Below are 22387 nucleotides of genomic sequence, written 5' to 3' on the forward strand. Positions count from 1 at the left end.
GTATTGATGCTTTTGAACTGTGGTGTTGGAGAAGACTCTTGAGAGTCCCTTGGACTGCAAGGAGATCCAACCAGTCCATTCTGAAGATCAGCCCTGGGATTTCTTTGGAAGGAATGATGCTAAAGCTGAAACTCCAGTACTTTGGCCACCTGATGCGAAGAGTTGACTCATTGGAAAAGACTCTGATGCTGGGAGGGATTGGGGGCAGGAGGAGAAGGGGACGACAGAGGATGAGATGGCTGGATGGCATCACTGACTCGATGGACGTGAGTCTGAGTGAACTCTGGGAGATGGTAATAGACAGGGAGGCCTGGCATGCTTCAATTCATGGGGTCACAGAGAGTTGGAGACGACTGAGCAACTGAACTGAACTGAAGGAGGCAAGAATACACAATTGAGAAAAGATCATCTCTTGAGCAATGACAGAAAGGGAAGAGGAACTGAAGAGCCTCTTCATGAGAGTGAGAGAGGAGAGTGAAAAAACCCACTTTAAACTCAACAATAAAGAAACTAAGATCATGGCATCTGGTTCCATCACTTCATGGCAAATAGATGGGGGGAAAGTGGAAGCAGTGACAGATTGTATTTTGGGGAACTCCAAAATCACTGCAGATGGTGACTGCAGACATGAAATTAAAGGACGCTTGCCCTGTCTTGAGAAAGAAAAATGTAACTGGAGGAATCAAGCTCCCTGACTCAGATTATACTACAAAGTTAATTAATCAAAATAATATTGTACTGGGACAAAAATAGAAATATAGATCAATGGAATAGGATAGAAAACCCAGAAATAAACCTTTGCACCTGTGGTCAATTAATCTATGACAGAGGAGGCAAGACTATACAACAAACAAATGGTGCTGGGAAAACTGGACAGCTACACGTGAAACAATGAAATTAGATCATCCTTTAACTCCATACAGAAAAATAAGCTCAAAGTGGATTAAAAACCTATTTGTAAGACTGGATGCTATAAAATTAGAGGAAAACATAGGCAGAACACTCTCTGACATAAATCACAGCAATATCTTTTTCATTCCGTCTCCCAGTATAATGGAAATAAAAACAAATGGGACCTACTTACACTCAGGAACTTTTGCACAGCAAACAATAAATAAACCGTAAAGACAACCCACAGATTGGGAGAAAATATTTGCAAATGATGTGACAGATAAGGGATTAGTCTCCAAAATTTACAAAGAGCTCATGACACTCAACAGCATCAAAACAACCCACTCAAAAAATGGACAGAAGACCTAAATAGACATTTCTCCAAAGAAGGCATACAGATGGACATTAGGCACATGAAAAGATGTTCAGCGTTGCTAATTACTAGAGAAAGGTGAATCAGAACTACAATGAGATATCACTTCACACCACCCAGAATGGCTATCATCAAAATTTCACGAACAGTAATTGCTGGAGAAGGGTAGAGAGAAGGGAACCCTTGTACACTGATGGTAGGAATGTAAATTTGTACAGCTACTATGGAGAACAGTGTAGAGGTTCCTTAAAAACTGAAAATAGAGCTACCATGTGACCCTGCAATCCCACTCCTAGGCATATATCTGGAGAAGAATGTGATCCAAAAGGATACATGCACTCCAGTGTTCATTCATTGACTGTTTACAATAGCCAAAACCTGGAAGCAACCTAAATGTCCATTGACAGAGGAATGGATAAAGAAGATGTGGTATGTATATACAGTGAAATACTACTCAGTTGTAAAAAAGAATGAAATAATGCCATTTGCAGCAACATGGGTGGACCTAGAAGTTATCATGCCAAGTGAAGTAAGTCAGAAAGTTCTAGACAAGAATCCTATGATACCACTTACATGTGGAATCTAAGATATGACATAAATGAATGTATTTGAAACAGACTGACAAATATGAAAAAGTTATGGTTACCAAAGTGAAAAGAATGGGGAAGGGATAAAACAAGAGTTTTGGATTAGCAGATATACACTACTATATATAAAATAAATAAACAACAAGATCTTACTGTAAAGCTCGGGGAACTATATTCAATACCCTATAGTAAAGTATAATGAAAAAGAATGTGAAGAAGCATATATGTGCGTGTGTATAACTGAATCACTTTGCTGCACACCAGAAATTAATACAACATTGAAAATTAAATAACTTCAATTTTTTAAAAATGCTCAAGATTGTCAGAACTGGATGGAAATACAAAAATTAAACTATGTTCTACTTATACAAGATAAATTGTAAAAGAAAGAAGACATGTCACTAAAAACAAAGATTTATTTTTGGAAAAGGACCATTTCAGTAATTAACTGTAACACTACTGAATTTGCATATGCTTAGTAACAGCCTCAGAACCTGGCAGGACTAAAACAAGAAACGGACAGGTCTTTGACCAGTGAGGTGGGTTTTAACATGTCTCTGCTGCTGCTGCTTAGTTGCTTCAGTTGTGTCCAGTTCTGTGCGACCCTATAGACGGCAGCCCATCAGGCTCCTCTGTCCTTGGGATTCTCCAGGAATCTCCAAGAATACTGGAGTGGGTTGCCATTTCCTTCTCCAATGCATGAAAGTGAAAAGTGAAAGTGAAGTTGCTCAGTTGTGTCGACTCTTTAGCGACCCCATGGACTGCAGCCTTACCAAGCTCCTCCATCCATGGGATTTTCCAGGCAAGAGTACTGGAGTGGGTTGCAATTTCCTTCTCCATAACATGTCTCTAGAAATCATAAAACAGCACATCAGTACCAAAACACAAAAATCAGACAGATCCTATTCAAGATATTTAAAAGAATTGAACTACAAAATTAGGAAATTTGACACAACTGATATATAGAACGTCTTATCCAACGGTTGTAGAATAGACTTTTTTTTAACGTATGCATAGAATAATTACCAGAAATGATCATGCTATACTGACTTGTGCTGGAGCTTTAAAGTGATTCTCAGCAAATTTCAGAAACCAACAACATACAGTGAGTATTTTCAAATGCAGTGGAGTTAAAGGTAGAGATAATAGCAAGGACGTAATGAGAAAATCACCCAAAGTTTGCAAAATAAGCAATATAGTTACACAACCCGTGGATCAAGGAAGAGTCATTACAGAAAGTAGAAAATAGTTGGATTGATGAAAAACAGAAACATGAAATATCAAAGCCTGTAGAGTACAAAATATTAGCCTCAATTGCATGTAGTAGAATACGATAAAGATGGAATGTTAACAGTTTAAGCATCTAGAAAAAGAAGAGCAAAATAAATTCTAAGGAGGAGGACATAAAAATAGAGGTCAGTGAAATAGAAAGCAGATGTACTGAAGCCTGAGGCAACAAACAGACATCCAGTTCTTTATAAAAGATTAATAAAGTAGATAATTTGTTTCTAGCCAAGGTGGAAGAGCAGGGTCTAGACTTAATTTGTTACTTCAGACAACTGAAAAAACAGACAATGTATATCAAACAATGGTTTTCAAGAGATTGGGCCGTAAGGACAGTTACCCCTGAGAAATGGTGAACAAAGTGAGTCCTGTGGTTGTACTTACTAGATTACTGCCTGGAGAAAGTTTCCAGGACACAAACTGGAACTAGAACCAGGAGAACTTGGTGGCTGGCATTCACAGGGCGGCATGTCAGAGGAGAGAGCTGTACAGAGAGGAATTTCAGAGTTACACAGAGGGTTCCTCTTGAGTCTTCCCGACTGTCGCCTGCCAGGCTCCACAGTCCATGGACGTTTTCCAGGCAAGAGTACTGGAGTGGGTTGCCATTTCCTTCTCCAGGGGATCTTCCCAACCCAGGGATTGAACTTGGGTCTCTCCGGTCTCCCGCATTGCAGGCAGACGCCTTACTGTCTGAGCCACCAGGGAAGCCCAATTAACTGGGTATTTGAAGATAATTATTGAGACTGAGGAAAGAACCACCTGAAAGTATTGGTGTCGGCAGTCATTGACATTCAGTGGGCCAGAAGTAATTACTGTTCCCACCACAGTGAGATGCTTTGTAATTCAGTCTTTTGCCCTCGTAGTGGAACAAAATTGGCCCTAGTTTAAAATACTGATCTGGTCCTATACACTTTAAAAGAAAAACCCAGAAGGCTCAAACTGTTTTAAAGTAATAGCCTTTTTCACATTAACTTTTTTTTTCCAAATACAATTCAAAGCCCATAAATTCACCCTTTTAAAGTTTACGGTCAGTGGTTTTTGGTATATCCATAAAGTTGTACAACCATTAATTATCATCTAGTTCCAAAACATTTTCATTACTCCCAAAAGAAAATTCCATACCCCTTATCATTCATTTCCCATCTCCTCCATCCCCTGGTAACCATTAATATATTTTCTAAAACTGTATTTGCGTATTCTGGACCTTTCATATAAGTGGAATTGCAGACTATATGGCCTTTTATGTCCAACTTTCACGAAATACATTTTCAGAGTTCATCCATGATATAGCATGTAACCATATTTCATTCCTGTTGTCAGATAATTTAACTGTGTCCCAGAATAAAGCCCAAGAACATTTATAGGAATATAAAAATATAGCACTTAATAATGTAAATTCGCAGTAGTCCAGCATTCAATAAAAAGGCCGTCAAAAAAGCAGTAAAAAACAGTCCATAATGAGAATTATCAGTCACTCAGACCTGACCCAGAAATGTCACGCATGATAGAACTAGTAGAAGAGAACGTTAAACCAGTTACCATGAGCCAAGACATGGACTAACCTAAGTGTCCGTCAGCAGATGAATGGATAAAGAAAATGTGGTACGTAATTTATAATGGAATAATGCTCAGCCATGAGACAGAAATCCTGCTATTGGTGACAAAATGGATGGACCTTGAAGGCTTATGCTTAGTGAAATAAGTCAGGTAGAGAAAGACAAATACTATATGATGATATTACTTGTATGTGGAGTCTTGAAAGGCCAGACTCAGAAAAACAGAATAGAATGGTGGTTACTGTGGGCCTAGCGGCTGGGGAGAAATGGGGATATGGTCACAGGGAGTTTTTTTTGTTATAAGATGATAAAGTTTTAGAAATCTAATATATAGCTTTGTGATTACATGCATGGTAATACAGCACTATTATATACAGAAAAGTTTCTGGGAAATTAGATCTTAAATGTTCTTGCCATTAAAAGGAATGATGACCCTGTGAGGTGATGGAGTTGTTAGCTAATGTTGTGATGGCGGTGATTTTGTAATATATGTCAGACTACACCTTAAACTTACACAATGTCATATGTCAGTTATATCTCAATAAAGCCTGAGGCTAGGAGTTAGGGGGAACTGTTATTATAAGTATATTATATGGAAGTTCAGGTTGAATATGTATATAGACACATGGAAGACATTTTAAAAGCCCAAATCAAAATCTTTAGGGATAAAATTTATGTTTAGGGAAAAATTATGTTTGAGTTGAAAAATAAGCTAGATGGGAGACCTCCCTGGTGGTCCAGTCATTATAACTGGAGTCTTAACACAGAGTATTAACTGAAGTTATGACCCGGAGTCAATCTGTTTTAAGAGATAACTATGTAAAGCAAAAATTCCAAAAACAAATTGTGGATTTGTAACACATAAAAGTAAAATATATGACAGTCATAGTGTTCAGGCAAGGAGAGTAGAAATTAGTTATGAAAAAAGAAAAAGTTTAAAATTCGGGAAGTCAGAAGTAAAGCTGTCACTCACAGATGACATGATTGTTCATACGGAAAACTCAAAAGAATCTATAGATAAACTCTTAGAATTAAATAATGAATTTACAAAAGTGTCAATATTAGGTCACTGTTGGATTTTGGAAGTCATTCGTATTTCTTTGTACTAGCCATAGACAGAAAACAAAATTTGGAAGATAATCCTTACATTAGCATTCAAAAGCATCAAGTATAGAGATACCTTGTTTTATTGTGCTTTGCTGTATTACCCTACCCAGACACTGCACTTTTTACAAATTAAAGTTTTCTGGCAACACTGTGTTGTCAGCTGATGGTTAGTTTTTTTGTTTTTGTTTTAGCTAATAAAGTACTTTTAAATTAAGGTATGTACATTGTTCCTTTAGACATAATAGACACTTCATAGAATTAGTACAGTGTAAACATGACTTTTTTATGTACTAGGAAGCCAAAAAAATGGTGTGAGTCACTTTATTTTGATACTTTCTTTATTGCAGTGGTCTGAAACCAAGCCCACAATATCTCAGATATCTAGGATTGAATGCAAGACAAAAAAAACTATAAAGAATTCCTAAGAGAATAAAGGGTATGAATTAGTAGATATGTAGTTTTTGTAAAGAAGATGATTGTAAAGAAGTCAGTAGATTTGATATCCCAGTCAAAATTCCACAATGCTTTTTTTAGGAAAAGAAAGTTAGTAGAAAATGAACAGCTAATTTCGAAATATAAATGAGACTCCAGATGGGAAACAGTAATTGAAGAAAATATTGAAGATAAAGGTAAAAGTTAGAGGATTTATACTTCCAGATATCAAGAGTAAAGCTATAATAATTGAAAGTGTAATATTAGCATAAGAACAGACAGACAGACTTATGGAACAGAGTTCAGTGATGTCTTTCAACAAATGATACTGAATCAGTAGTAAAGTGAGATTTTTTGTTTATAAAAATCAATTTCAGATGGATCAGAGACCTTAATATAAAGTTCTCAATTGTGTGAAAAAAACCCCAAATTTTTAAAAATGGAGTGAAGGAAGTAATAAAGATTAAGAGCTGATACTAATGCTGTATGAAACAAAGCTTATGTAATCCTTGAGCTAAATTTGCTGCAAAAGGATAGAAAAGGATATATACATTGTATGAAACTAATCATTAATGGTAGCTGTCGGTACAAAGGTTACCTGTAACAGGAGATAATGTGGATAACTAATGACTGGCTGGTGAATGATGATTGGGGGAGTTGATGAGCAGGTCTTTGGTGTGCCAGTATGTTCTATGTCAGTGGTTCTGTGATCTGTGGACACCTGACTAACCAGTACTCTTTTTGGGATTCCATGATAATACTAAAATATTACTTGCCTTTTTCTTTGTTTTTGTGTTTTCATGGATGTAGCAGGAGCAATACAGGTAAACATTAGCGCAAGGCAGGGCAGTACTGACTGTGCTAGTACTCACTGTATTCTTCACAGCCACACACCCTTCAGATCGTGGGGGGACATAACGTTTTACCTCAGAATATCCTTGGTGATGCAGCAAAAATAATTTTATTAAAGTGTGACCTTTGAGTACGTATCTTTTTAAGAGTGTGCAGTGAAGCTGCAGTCCATGGGGTCACTAAGAGTCGGACAGGACTGAGTGACTTCATTTTCACTTTCCACTTTCATGCATTGGAGAAGGAAATGGCAACCCACTCCAGTGTTCTTGCCTGGAGAATCCCAGGGACAGGGAGCCTGGTGGGCTGCCGTCTATGGGGTCGCACAGAGTCGGACACGACTGAAGCGACTTAGCAGCAGCAGCAGCAGTGAAGTAAGAAGTATGCGTAAAACACGGCGTGGTGGCTTCAAGGAGGAGCATTCGTGTTGAACTAGTTGCTCTGTTAATGGAGATATGATTTTACTTGAAAGACCAACTGACACTATTACTCAGATTTGAGTACTTGGCAGATATTTTCTTGAAAATGAATAAGCCTCTCACTTCAAGGAAAACAATTAACAGTATCTCTTGCCAATAGTAAAATTTGAGCTTTTAAGCAAAACACATTAAGTTTGGAAAACTTATATCCACTGCAGTGAGTCTGATAGCTTCACAGTCTTTTCCAGTGAGATTATTGCTGATGTTAACAAGTGTGGTGTTTTGAAATACGTCAGTATTTGGAAGATCTGCAAAGCTCCATGAATGGTATTTTTCAAATGATCAATGTATAATGTTATAAAATCATAAATGATGCATTCAGAATACAAAGTGGAAAGTGGATTATAATGAAGAAGAGTATGATAATTTATTCATGTGGTTTCAGATTCTCCATTGCAACTAATCTTTTAAAAATCGCCACTTGTCGTATTTTTGTGTCGTATCAAAAAAGACTACAGTTATATGAAAAAGCTATTAAAATATTCTTATTTTTGTGTCATATCAAAAAAGACTAGAGTTATCTGAAAAAGCTATTAAAATATTCTTCCCTTTTCCATGTGTGTGTGTGTGTGTGTGTGATGCCGGGTTTTCTTCTATCCTTCCACCTGAACAACATATTGCAACAAATGGAACGTAGAAGCAGATATGAGAATCTAGCTGTTCTCCCTTTAAGCCAGGGTTTGAGATTTACAAAAATGTGAAACAGTGACACCCTTCTAATTTTACTTATTTATTGAGAGAAAATTTTTTTATGTTATATAGTTGAGTTTGTGATTGTTATTTTTAGATTAATAAATACTTAAAATTGTTAATTTCTGATATGCCAGTTATTGATAAATATATCAAAAACTTGACTGCTTAATTTTTAAGACTGTAAAATGCTTCTACGATCAGAGTTTGAGAACTGCTGTTGATTACATGAGTATGATTCTATGAATATGCCCATTTTTTAATTAACAAACTATAATTTATATATTTACTCTATGTTACATTTTAGTAAATCTTATCTTCCTTAGTTGTGAGGATTTGTCTAAGATGATGGGAAGTATTTCTGGCTTGAGTAATAGGTAACAGCATGGACAGGAGAGAATGAGCAGCCAACAGAATGACTATAGATAGGATGGTTGTAATTTGTTGATATTTTATTGTTTAAGAGCCTGTAAGGTTGATTTTTAAAAAAATGAAATTTATACTGGAAATACCAGAAAAATCTTTGCCATTGTTTTATTTCCTCTTATTTTCCCTTATACACTTTCATTAGTTCGTAGACACATAATTATTCCTAGCTGATGTGAAGGTGAGACAGTTTGGTTTTACCTGAAATATAGAGGCATATATGCCTCACTTCCCTGGTAGCTCAGCTGGTAGGAAATCTGCCTGCAATGCAGGAGACCCCAGTTCAATCTCTGGGTCAGGAAGATCCCCTGGAGAAGGGATAGGCTACCCACTTAAGTTTTCTTGGGCTTCCCTGGTGGCTCATAAGGTAAAGAATCCGCCTGCATTGTGGGAGACCTGGGTTCAGTCCCTGGGTTGGAAAGATCCCATGGAGAAGGGAACAGCTACCCACTCCAGTATTCTTGCCTGAAGAATTCCAGGGACAGAGGAACCTGGCAGGCTACAATCCATGGGGTCACAAAGAGTCGGACATGACTAAACGACCTTCACTTTCAACTTTTGACAGATGAACATTGGGCTTGACCCCATTTTTAGTTCAGACAGAAGAGTGGTGATAGATCAATTAGTCATTAAATTCAGCAAGTATTATTATTTGTATACTGAGTAGAGAGCATAAGTGTAATGCTTATGCTTATTTTGGGGGGAACTCAAGTTGCTAACAGTCTACTGTTGGAGAAACGTTTGGGGAAGTGGCTAAGACTCTGAACTCCCAATACCAGGGGCCCAGATTTGGTCTGTGATCAGGGAACTAGGTACCGCATACCATGTTAAAGATCGAAGATCCTACATACTGCAGCTAAGACCCTGCGCAGCCAAATAAGTATATGTATATATTTTTCATTTAACAAGAATTAATTAGACCATAAAATCAAATGAGGGCTTCCTAGGTGGCACTGGAGTTACTGCCTGCCAGTGCAGGAGTAATTGTTCCCACGAAAGCAGGAGCATAGAAAGGAAAGTAGTAGCAGATGAATAGAACTTTAAAGGGTAGTTGGGCTAATTTCCTCTTTTAAAAATACCTTTTTGTTCTTATTTCTAATTAAAAATGATAATGCATATTATATACAGACTTAAGCATTGTAAAAACATACACCATCAGTGATGAAAGTCTTAAGGGATACCCAGCTGCCTACCAGTTAACCATCGGTAACAGTTTGATACATAGTTCTTTCATGTCTAATGTACATGTTAGCATATTATTTTAAAATCAGATCACATATTTATTGATTGTGCAAATACGTTAGATAGTTAAGTTTCTGGTTTTCAATATTATAAACACCATGATGCCTAAATTCTGGTTTTTGTATTCTTTTTTTTGATGCCTAAGATTTTGAAAGAAGGAAAGATCAATTTTGCTTAAAGCTTGAGTAAAAATAAGTTTATACATTATAGAAATATTTAACAGTAAAAATCTATTATAATCCCCTTATTAAATGTTGATGAACTAATTATACCATTTAGAAAGTTGAATTTATGTACCTCTAGACGGGATATATCCTTCAGTTTGAAAGTATTTTGTGGTGAACATGGAATTAGTGAGTATAGAGCACAGATCACACCAAAGGAAAGACCAGTAATATTTTGCCTTCCTTCCATAGTCCCAGTTAGTTGTATTTTTGTAGAGTTGTTTAAAATGTAATTTTTATAGTGGGAATTGCTCATTCAAATGTTGCTGTTCTTTTCATTGTAGGTAACATTGTACAACACTGATCAGGATGGTAGTGATAGCCCACGCAGTAGCCTTAACAACAGTCTCTCAGATCAGAGTTTGGCATCTGTTAATTTGAACAGTGTTGGAAGTGTGCATAGTTACACACCGGTAAGTCTTAGTGAAGTTAACTCCTTTGTTGAGTACTCATTTAGTGCTTAAAACTGAACAAAATGTAATTGATAATGCAAATAAAAAGTGAGTATGTATATTTCTCATTGGTCAGTTAATGATCATTAGGTTAGATAAGTAAAACAGATTTTTATTGTACCTTAGCAAGTTAGGTGCAAACATATTGTTGTACTATGTTACATATTTTGGTCTACTTAATCTGTTCCATGTCCAAGTGAAAAACAATTGGAATAGGAAAAGAATTTTCACTTTACTTTTCTAAAGCTGTGTTTGATGGTATTTTATAGCCCTTGGTTAAAAGTGCTTAGAGGATATGTATATCACCTTGTTTCCCAGAAGTGGATCTGAGAACAGGATTCTACAAACCCCAGAAGTTAGGATGACCTGGTACCCAGTTGCTTACCAGTCTTGTATTTTTAGATTGGGTCTAGAAAACTAAGGTATGCTATAAAGGGACCTGTGTGAGTCTTCTTGCTCCTATGCTGACCCTTGTTATCTGATACTTCTTTTCAAGTCGTCTTGAAACTATCTTCCCCAGTAGACAGAAGCCCAGGAGAGTCACACACCAGCCACACTGTTCATGGTACAAATTTGATCTCATCAAATCACTCTCTGTTCCAAGATGAATAAATAGATAAAAGCCTACACAGGGAAAAGGTAAAAGGGACAGAGGGGACCCGAATTTAAAAAATAAGAAGAGGGAAAAAAAAAAAAAAAAAAATAAAAAAAAAAAAAAATAAAAAATAAGAAGAGGGAAACAAAAACTTGTACAATTCACATTGAATGTAGGAAAAAAGATGACTGAAAACCACTAACAGTGCTCTAGGGGAAAAATATTTTTCAAGAACGCAGAAAAAAACAGATAAAAGAATAACAATTATGTAAAAGAATACAATAGGTATGGAGAACTGCAAATTGTAGGTGTCCCCAAATAGTTGGTACAGAGCAGTTTTCAAAAGAAAGAATAAAAGGGTTAATGAGCTCTAAGAAAAGTAAATGGAAAAAATTATCTAGACACATCATGACAAATTTTTAAATTTCAGAAGTAATCATAGATACTCTAGCAAAAGAAATAAGGTGCATTCAGAGAAACACAAATCATACTTTTCTTCCATAATACTAAATGCCAGAAGATAATGGAACACTTTTATACACAGTGTTGGGGGTCTAGATTGAGAATTACAAATACTATGCCCACCAAATTGTCATTCAATTGTGAAGTTAAAAAAAAAACATTAATTCTTTAATACAGAGTTTGGAAAGCATCCTACCCTTGTTTTCCTGCACCCTTCCTGAAAAAAAATTACATATTTAGCTGATTGGGTGGTGAATTAACTCAGTAATGATGAAGTCATGATAGAAAAGGACTATTATTGATTGGGAGCACTGATGCAAACTCAGCAAAGATTTAGTAATTTTAAGTTGTTTTAAAATAATTAGAGTAGAAAATTGTGAAATGAAATCAAAGAACACAGAATTCAGTATTACAGAATATAAGAAGAAAAAGAAGCCCTTATAGAAACAGGTGACAGAAGTGGGAGCAGACAGGTCTGTTATTCCGGTACATGTAAGAGGGTTAAACTCCCCTGTTAAAAACTAGACATAATAGACTACTTTTTTTTCTCCTTCATTTAATAAGATAATCAGTCATCAAGAGCTCCTAAAGCAACAATACAATGTGAGCTTGTGGTTGGGCTTATCACGTATCCATAGATTGAGCCTTGAAGGACACAGTAAGGCTAAATGCACTGTGACAGTTTTGTTACTTATGCGTACTGTATAAGCCAGATCACTATGGTGTCAGTTCCCTGGGTCCCACAGGATGACACTAAACCAAAGGAACCAGATGAGAAACCGCACAAGTGATGGGTGCCTGTTGTGGAGGAGTAAATTCCATTCTGTACCTAAATCGTTACACAACTTGCAGCTGTAGCTTAGAAAGTACCCCTCGCCCCCACCCCCATCTGGGAACAAGGAGGTAGATGAGAAACCATCTCTTGGCAGATTCCTGCAAGGTAGATAGATGGACTGCTTTCCTTCAAGTAGGAAAATGGATGAAAAATATCAGATAATAATTTGCTCCTTGTAAGGCCACTCATCATCCCCTGTTCTGGGGTAATGACAGGATTTTCAAAGGCCTAGGTCATTCTGCCATTGAGACTCGCTTACATGGCCTGTGTGGAGACAACGTTTAATGTCACCAGAGTGCCAGTTGGTGAAGCCATTGCCCTACACAAAATTCATATTTTTTCAGGTTATTGTAGACTCCTTGTGAGTATCATTTTGAAAGGCTCTATAAACTTATGGTCACTGAAAGTGAAAGTTGCTCAGTCGTATCTGACTCTTTGCGACCTCATGGACAGTATGTAGCCCACAGGCTCCTGTGTCCATGGGATTCTTCAGGCAAGAACACTGGAGTGGGTTGCCATTCGATTCTCCAGGGGATCTTCCTGACCCAGGGATCAAACCCAGGTCTCCTGCATTGCAGGCAGATTCTTTACCATCTGAGCCACCAGGGAAGCCCACTTATAGTCACTGCTCATGTCTTACTTAATTTTGCAAAACACTAAAACATATGGTAGTTTGTCACTGCTTGATATAATCTTTAAGAGATATTGCTGATCATGTTTCCTTAATTTTATTTCTAGTTGTGCTATTTTCAGAGATAATTCTTACTTTAGTGTTCATGGTACTCTTTTTCCCTTTCAGAGCTCAAGGCCCTGATCTGTTTTTCTCAGCGTCTCCTTTGTCTTTTATCCTTAACTTCTCATTTCCCCTAAGTTTCATTTAAAAAAGAAAAATTTACCTACAAATGAAGAGTTAGATGAACTGAAGTTCCTTGTTTCTTTGGGCAGTGTCATACAACCTGACTCAGCAATACTCACAGTATATTAAGTACTTAAAGGTTAATTGAATAAACAAATGAGAAATGTTAGTTTCAGAGTATAGTGCGTTTGAGATGAGATTGCTTCTGTGGAAATTGAGATGAAAATTTCACAGAAACTGGAAGGGTTCCAGGCTTGACTTATCACTTATTATGACCTTGGGAAGCTCCTTTAATTCCTTTGAATACTTAATTCCTACTGTGAAATGTGGAGATTGGATTCGATTTCTGTGATTCTTTAAGAGACAAGTTAATAATTTATGGTGTGCCCTTTATGTGTATACAATTTAATAGATGATAGGAAAGCCAAAGACAGGGAAGTTAATTCCTTTGGATTCTATTTTCAGTTCTAGTATTTTTAGTTACATATTGTATGTAACAAATCAATTCTGATATAAAGCTACTAAATTAGTAGGTTTTTTCTTTCACTGTTAGGTGACAAATCATCCAGAACCAGTTTCCCAGTCATTAACGCCTCAACAGCAGCCACAGTACAACCTTCCAGAACGAGACAAACAATTACTTTTCTCAGAATATAATTTTGAAGATCTCAGTGCCTCATTTCGGAGCCTTTATAAGTCAGTTTTTGAGCAGTCACTTAGTCAACAAGGTGAGTTTTAATACTTTTTTGTTAATATTTTCTTGAAATTTTTTAAAGAATTATTTTCAGATAACACTGTTATAGTTCCTTAATCTTAGAACATTACCATCATGATAAGGATTGAATGTCTTTTGCGTCTTTACTATAGTCTGTATATATAAGAAATCTATCTTGTCATGCGTGCCTACCTCATTTGATTACTGTTGGTAATCACTGGAGCACTGTGTTAAAGAATTCTGACACTGCATTTATGGCATATGGGAAGGCCTGTCATGATTAGTTAGTGATGTCTAGCACGTGAAGTGTTTTGAGTGGTAAATGTGGCATCACAAGAGTAGATGTGCCTTGCTTTTCTGTCCTGACTGCTGTTATCAAAGAGATAGCTGTTAGAGTATGGTAGCACCAAATCTGCAATTTCGTGTATGACACTTACAAGTAAACATTGTAGTTAGTGGTCATTATTTTGTACAACATACTTAAATCAGATTTAATGCTAAAAGAGATACTGGTTGAGATGCAGTATTATATTTCAAACAAATACTAGATTGTTGCATTATTGTTGGCGTTTCCCAGGTGCATTTATGTATTAATGTCCTGTCAGCTGCTGGTTTAATCAGAGTCATATGATAGAATCAAGATGTCTCATTATTCGCCCATAGAACACTAGTCAGAAATTGTCGGGAACTCAAACATCGAAGCATTGCTTTGTTTGGCAGGTTAACTATATTCCAGGTCAGAGAGTATACCTGTTCACAGCAGTAGACAAAATAGACAAAAATCCCTTCCTTTACATTTTAATACATATCACTGACAAATATTGTGAAAGTTAATGTTATACGTAAATATTACATATATTGGTGAGTATCAGTAGTTTGTATAGGAAGTTAGTTTTCTGGTTAAAGTAAGAGTCACGTGTTTTCTCAAATTTTATATTAAAATTTTTTCCTATATAAGTACCAAAATAAAAAAAACCCATGTAAGGCTTTACTAAGCAGATCCAGCTTTGCTGATCTCAGTACAAAAATACTGGCTTTGAAATATCAGTGGTAAGTTTCTCATGTTTGAGCCCAAGATAGCTAGAATCCTTACGACTAAGCAAAACAAACAAACAAACAACCAGCCATCTCTACTGCTCTGTTTCATTACTTTTATGGAACATTCTTGAGACAGACACAGTTTAGTGGCTTGTAATCCTAGCAACAACTCTTACGAAGCACGTACCATTGTCATCCTATTTATAATTGATTGTGACTTGGCAAGGTTAATAACGCTCCAGAGTTACCAAGTGTATAAATTGTAGTGCAGAGATTTTAATTCTTCTTTTCTGGCATTAAGAAATATGTAATCTTAACCCTTAAACTGCCATATTGGACTTAAAGTTTTTGGAGTAGTCAGAGAAAGAGATCAGAAATCAATGAGCTTTATTTCTACTCTCCTCTTTTGCTGAAGGTCTTCAGACCTGTAGAGAACCATTTTGAATGTGACTCAATACCTCTTCCTCTTTTCCCTTAATATTTAGTCATCTTTCAAGGGGCTTCCTTGGTGGTTCAGTCGGTAAAGAATCCACCTGCAGTGCTGGAGACCTGGATCCCTGGGTTAGGAAGATCCCATGGAGGAGGGCATGGCAACCCACTCCAATATTCTTGCCTGGAGAATCCCCATGGACAGAGCAGCCTAGAGGGCTGCAGTCCATGGCGTTGTAAAGAGTCGGACATGACTGAGTGACTAAGGACAGCACAGCACATCTTTCAAGACAACCCAGATATTGCCTTTTCAAGGAAGGCTTCTTTGTATTTCGATGCCCCTTACTAGGTAGAACAGGGAAGAGGAAGAGATTCTGTATTCCCTCTGATTACTTTTGCTTTAGTACTTACAATGTTGGACAAAATCTCCTCAAGTGTTTGTCTCTTCCCCTTGACCATGAACTTTTGAGAACAGAGAATGATGTTTCTTCTCGGTAACCCCAGAGCCCAGGGTGTGGTGGATATTACATCAGCACTTGTTCAGCTGAACCAGAATTGCTTCCTGACAGCATATACTTTTGCTCTGTAAATAATTTTGCAAATGTTTGTCGTAAAATACAACTGAAATCTGACCATCACTGATCTTGCTTTCTCTGTTCTCAGGTTTGATGAACATCCCTTCTGAATCTTCCCAGCAGTCCCACACTTCTTGTTCCTATCAGCACTCTCCCAGCAGTACAGTGAGCTCTCACCCACACAGCAACCAAAGCAGCCTGACCAACAGTCACGGCAGTGGCCTCAACACCACGGGCAGTAGTTCGGTTGCACAGGTCTCACTGTCACATCCCCAGATGCACACACAGCCGTCTCCACATCCCTCCCATCGACCGCATGGTTTACCGCAGCATCCACAGCGTCCCCAGCACCCAGCACCACACCCACAGCAACACAACCAGCTCCAGTCACCTCACCCCCAACACCCCTCTCCACACCAACACATACAGCACCATCCGAACCACCAGCATCAGACGCATCAGACGTTGACACATCAGGCGCCTCCACCCCCACAACAGGTATCCTGTAATTCTGGTAAGTTTTTGTCTTCTGACTTGTTGTGTTTGGCTGTGAATTCCAATCTTTTATCTGGGGCTTGTATATATTTTCTGTCTGTACTCATCTGTCTTCTTTTATGTTTCCTTGCTGTAGTCCTATAGTTGTAAATCGTTTAATCCATAGATTAAACTGGATTATTGTCTTGATTACAGTTTATTAGTATAACATAAGCAAACTCAGCAACCCTTGCAGGTTTTGGTTTTTAACTCTTGTCCTTCTGGAAAATGAGCATTTTAAAGAAGAATGTAATGCACAGTCTGTCTGCAATCTATTGTGATTCAGTGTGGTATAGAATAAAGAATATAGATTTGTGTCTGAAAGACCTGCATTTCAGTCCTCATTATGACTCTTAGATCTTTGGTGCAGTAGCTCTTTTAGTCTTGTTATTTTTTTATCTATAAAAATAAAACAGCCCTGGTATACAGTGCTGTTAAGAGGATCACATTGGAAATACAGATATAAAATGCCCTAGTCTGGCATGTGTGCTTAGTCACTCAGTCATGTCCGACTGTGCGATGCTGTGGACCATAGCCTGCCAGGTTCCTCTGTCTGTGGAATTCTCCAGGCAAGAATACTGGAGTGAGTAGCCATTCCCTTCTCCAGGGGATGTTCCCAACCCAGGGATCAAATCCTGGTCTCTTGGATTCCAGGCAGATTCTTGACTGCCTGAGCCACCAGGGAGGTCTAGTACTTTGTGTTTATGTATCTGGTGAATGTTCCTACTTTTTCTTTCTTTGCATATTCCTGCCAAGTGTTTCCTTTAGAATGATAGATTCATACCCTGAATTTTTTTTTTTTTTTTTAAGTCTGCTGCTCATAAGATAGGTCTTGATGGTTTCTGGTGAGATGTTTAACTGACATAGCTCACAGGCCAGGCAGTCTCATTGCAGAACTCCAAAGGGTGCCACGGACCTCTGCAAGGTGAATGGGGCCTCTAGGAATTTTGCAGAATACAACTGGGTTCAATTCTTAGATACATCACAGTGGCCTTGTTAAGTTATGTCACCTCTAGGTTCAATTTCATTTATTTGTAAAGTGCAAAGAAATAATACCTTTCCTTCCTGTCTCAGAACAGACTGCCCAACACAAGATATAGTGGGTTTGAATCCATTTGTAAAACTGGATTGGGATCATCCAGTACCAGGAATAAGGCTAGCTCAAACTTTGGCTATCCAAGATTTATAATATTGTCAGTATTATTTTTATAGGTGTTTCAAGTGATTGGTATGCAACACTTGATATGCTCAAAGAAAGCTGTCGAATTGCCAGCAGTGTTAATTGGTCAGATGTAGACCTCTCACAGTTCCAAGGTGAGTATTGGTTCCTTCTTCCTTATAACCAAATACACATGATCGTGTGTTTTTGAGTACACTGTAAGTTTCTTTGAAGTAAGCGTCTCCTTATGTAGTGTTTCTTTTACAGTTGGTAGTATGCTTAAAAACAACACTTTGTAAAATTCTTAATTAAGTCTTCTGGCCAGTTGATGTAGTGGATGGTCACAGACAAGAGATCTGAGGGAAATAAGAATCAGTCTTTGAATAATTTAGAAAATGTCATAAGCAAAAGATTACCAGTGGAAGTTTTGAGGGCTGGAAAAAAATTGCTGGTTTTTTTTGCAATGTTTGCAGGACCATGCTAACAGTATTTTTAATGTTTTCCTCATAGGTTTGATGGAGAGTATGAGACAGGCAGATCTCAAGAACTGGTCTTTAGATCAGGTTCAATTTGCTGATCTCTGTTCTTCTCTTAATCAGTTCTTTACACAAACTGGCCTTATCCACTCACAGAGTAATGTTCAGCAGAATGTCTGTCATGGTGCCATGCATCCAACAAAACCTTCCCAGCACATTGGAACAGGTATGGCTTTAATTTTCTTCTTGATTTTCTCTTTTTCTCATTCATATTCAGTAACTATTTAGGGAAACTTGATATGTTGTTAATGATATAAGTGATCCATTTATATCTTTTTATTTCTAAGAAATGAAATCAAGTAATTTAAGGTATATCTTAGAAAAAGTAAGATAAAAGAAACTATGTTTTTATGTCGTGATTTACTTGATTATTTTATTGTTTGTGGTCTTTAACCTTTCAAGTTACCAATCAAGAAAATGTCTTAAGGATATGTACATTTTAATTGTAATAAGAACATAGTTTTAAGGTGTTATCAATTTAAATTTGTAGAGACTTGCAATGAAAATCAACACATCTTTTATATCTTCTAAGAGTGTTAACATTAAAGTTAATTTATTTAAAGAGTATACATAATGGAAGTCTCATTTAAGTTTTACTCTGAACTCAAAATTTGTGCTCTGCATCTTTCATCTCACTTTCTTCTTTTATTCTTGCCCCTTACAGCCAATCGCATTTATTCTGTGAGACTGCAGTGCCTGCACTTTCCTCAAATTTATATTCTGTGTTTAATATCCAGGTTCTTTCTCCCTCCATTTTAATTTCTTGATGTCTTTTATCTCCAAGTTGACTTCTTTCCTGTTTGTTGTCTTGTTTTAAAACTTGATGCTGAAAAGCCCTCTCTTTCTATCCTAAGTTGCTTCATTCAGTTGTTATCCTAGCTTATTTCACATACTTGATCTTTCCATATTCTCTAGAACCCTAGTCCTTTTTGTGAATCTTCATTTCTGTGTCTTTTTTTTCCCAGTTTATTTTTTAATTGAAGGGAATTGCTGTACAGAATTTTGTTGTTTGCTGTCGAACCTCAACATGAATCAGCCATAGGCATACATGTATCCCCTCCCTCTTGAACCTCCCTCCCATCTCCCTCCCTATCCCACTCCTCTAGGTTGATACAGAGCACCTGTTTGAGTTTCCTAAGACATAAGCAAATTCCCATTGGCTATCTATTTTACATATGATAATGTAAGTTTCCGTGTTACTCTCTCCATACATCTCACCCTCTCCTTCCCTCTCCCCATGTACAAAAGTCTGTTCTCTGTGTCTGTTTCTCCATTGTTGCCCTGTAAATAAATTCTTCGGTACCATTTTTCTAGATTCCATATATTTGCATTAGTATATGATACTTATCTTTCTCTTTCTGACTTACTTCACTCTGTATAATAGGTTCCAGGTTCATCTACCTCATTAGAACTGACTCAAATGTGTTCCTTTTTATGGCTGAGTAATGTTACATTACTCAGTAATAAGTCAACTGAAGCCACTTAGCAGCAGCAGCAGCAATGTTACATTGTGTATATGTACCACAACTCCTTTATCCATTCATCTGTCAGTGGACATCTAGGTTGCTTCCATGTTCTAGCTATTGTAAATAGTGCTGCAGTGAACACTGGGGTACATGTGTCTTTTTCAGTTTTGGCTTCCTCAGGGCGTATGCCTATGAGTGTGATTGCTAGGTCATATGGTCGTTTTATGTATCTATACACATCACATTTATCTGTTCATCTGTTAATAAACACTTGGGTTGCTTCCATGTTTTAGCTATTGTAAATAGTGTTGTGTGAACATGAAAGTACAAGTATTTTCTAGGCCCTGCTTTCGGTTATTTTGGGTATATACTCAGAAGTGGAATTGCTGGATCCTGTGCTAATTCTTAAGTTTCATTTTCTGAGAAACCATCATCCTGTTTTTCATAGCAACTGTACCATTTTACATTCCCACTAACAGTCAATAAGGGCTCTAGTTCATCTACATCCTTGCCAACATTTGTTATTTTCTCTTTTTTTTAATAGTAGTTATTTCAGTGGGTGTGTGGTGGAGTCTCATTATAGTTTTGATTTGTATGATTAATGATGTTGAGCATCTTTTCATCTTATTGGCCATATTTTTATCTTCTTTGGGAAATGTTCTTTGCCCATTTTTTGATCAGGTTTGTTTTTTTGTTGCTGAGTTTTAGGAATTCTCTGTATTTGTGGATATTAACTCCTTATGAATTATAATTTACATATATTTTCTCCCATTCTTTTGTTTTCTTTTTTACTGTGTTGTTAGTGGGTTTTTTTCTTTTGTTCTGTATACCTTCAGTATAATATCCAAGAAATCATTGTCAAATTCAATGTCATGAAGCTCTATTAAAAGAGTTTTAAAGTTTTAGGTCTTACATATAAGTCTAACCATTTTGAGTGAATTTTGTATATGGTTAATATAACAGCCCAATTTCATTCTTTTGTGTGTGTGTATCCAGTTTTCCTGTTACCGTTTGTTGAAAAGACTGTCTTTTGCTCCATTGAATGGTCTTAACACCTTGTCAGAAATCATTCAACTATATATATGTGTGCTGCTGGATTTTTTATTCTGTTCCATTGGTCTTTATGCCAGTACATTGTCCAACTATGGTATCTTTGTAGTAAGTTTTGAAATAAGTGTGATGGAACTCTGCTTAATGTTATGTGGCAGCCTGGATGGGAGGGGAGTTCAGGGGAGAATGGATACATGTATGTGTGTGGCTGAATCCCCTCACTGTTCATCTGAAACTATCACAACATTGTTAATCAGTTGTATTGCAATACAAAATAAAAAGCTCAAAAACAACAAAAAAAGAAGTGTGAGTCCACCAGCTTTATTCTTTTTCTGGATAGTTCTGACTGTTCAAGGTCTCTTTGAGATTCCATATGAATTTTAGGATGGGATTTTCTATTTCTACAAAGGTCATTGAGATTTTTTATATGGATTACATTGAATCTGTAGATTGCTTTAGCATATTAAGTCTTGAGTCCATGAGCATGACGTGTGTCTATGTCATCTTTAATTTTTTTCATCAGTGTGCTGTAGTTTTCATTGTACAAGTTTTTAATCTCTGTAAGTAAGTTAATTTATTCTTAAGTATCTTATTCTTTTTGATGTCACTAAAAATGGGATTTATTGTTATTTCCCTTTCAGATTGTTCATATATAGGAATCTGATTGAATTTTTCATGTTAACTTTGTATCCTGCTATTTTGCTGAATTCATTTCTTATAACAGTTTTTTTGTGTGTAATCTTGAGGGATTTTTACACATGAAATTCTATCTGTGAACAGAGATAAATTTACTTCTTCCTTTTCTGTTTGGATGCCCTTTGTCTCTCTTTCTTGTCTAATTACTCTGGCTAGGATGTCCAGGACTATGTTGAATAGAAGTGGTGAAAGTGGGCATCTTTGCTTTGGTCTTAATAATAGTAGCGAAAAACCTTTCAGTCTTCTACTGTTGAATATGTTTGTTGTGGGATTTTCATACATGGCTTTTATTATGTTGAAGTGATTTCTTTCTATTCCTGATTTGTTGAGTGTTTTTATCATGAAAGGGCTTCCCTGGTGGCTCAGACAGTAAAGAATCTCCCTGCAATGCAGGAGATGTGGGTTTGATCCCTGGATTGGGAAGATCCCATGGAGAAGGGAATGACTACCCACTCTTGTATCCTTGCCTGGAGAATTCCATGCAAAGAGGAGCCTGGCAGACTACATCCTGTGGGGTTTCAAAGAGTCAGACACAACTGAGCAACTAACACCTTCACACTTTCATCATAAAAGGTGTTGACTTTTGTCAAATGCTTTTTCTGCATCAGTTGAGATGATTGTGAGGGCTTTCCGCCCTTCATTCTGTTAATGTGGTTATATTACACTTATCAGTTTTAGTTCTTCAAATATGTGGTAGAATTCACCCATGAAGCCATCAGATCCTGGGATTTTATTTGTACAGGGTTTTGTTTTTTTTATGTATTGAATCTTCTTACTCATTATAGGTCTGTTCAGGTTTCTTCTTTTTTCATTATTCACTTTTTATTGATTTTGTGTTTCTAGTAATTC

At 36.9% G+C, this 22387-nt stretch overlaps 1 protein-coding gene across 5 annotated transcripts in view; it reads left to right on the forward strand.

Annotated features, from left to right (window-relative positions):
• FOXJ3 (forkhead box J3) overlaps positions 1 to 22387 on the forward strand; it is a 136195-nt gene that overhangs the window by 104349 nt on the left and 9459 nt on the right. For all 5 annotated transcript variants that reach the window (XM_055586198.1, XM_055586197.1, XM_055586201.1 and 2 more), the window contains 5 exons: positions 10425 to 10553; positions 13894 to 14068; positions 16186 to 16611; positions 17844 to 17945; positions 18301 to 18492. In XM_055586198.1, coding sequence (XP_055442173.1) covers positions 10425 to 10553; positions 13894 to 14068; positions 16186 to 16611; positions 17844 to 17945; positions 18301 to 18492 — 1024 coding nt within the window. The remainder of the gene's footprint in view (positions 1 to 10424; positions 10554 to 13893; positions 14069 to 16185; positions 16612 to 17843; positions 17946 to 18300; positions 18493 to 22387) is intronic.

Source organism: Bubalus kerabau, chromosome 6, assembly GCF_029407905.1.
Source record: "Bubalus kerabau isolate K-KA32 ecotype Philippines breed swamp buffalo chromosome 6, PCC_UOA_SB_1v2, whole genome shotgun sequence".
In the NCBI taxonomy this organism is placed as follows: Eukaryota; Metazoa; Chordata; class Mammalia; order Artiodactyla; family Bovidae; genus Bubalus; species Bubalus kerabau.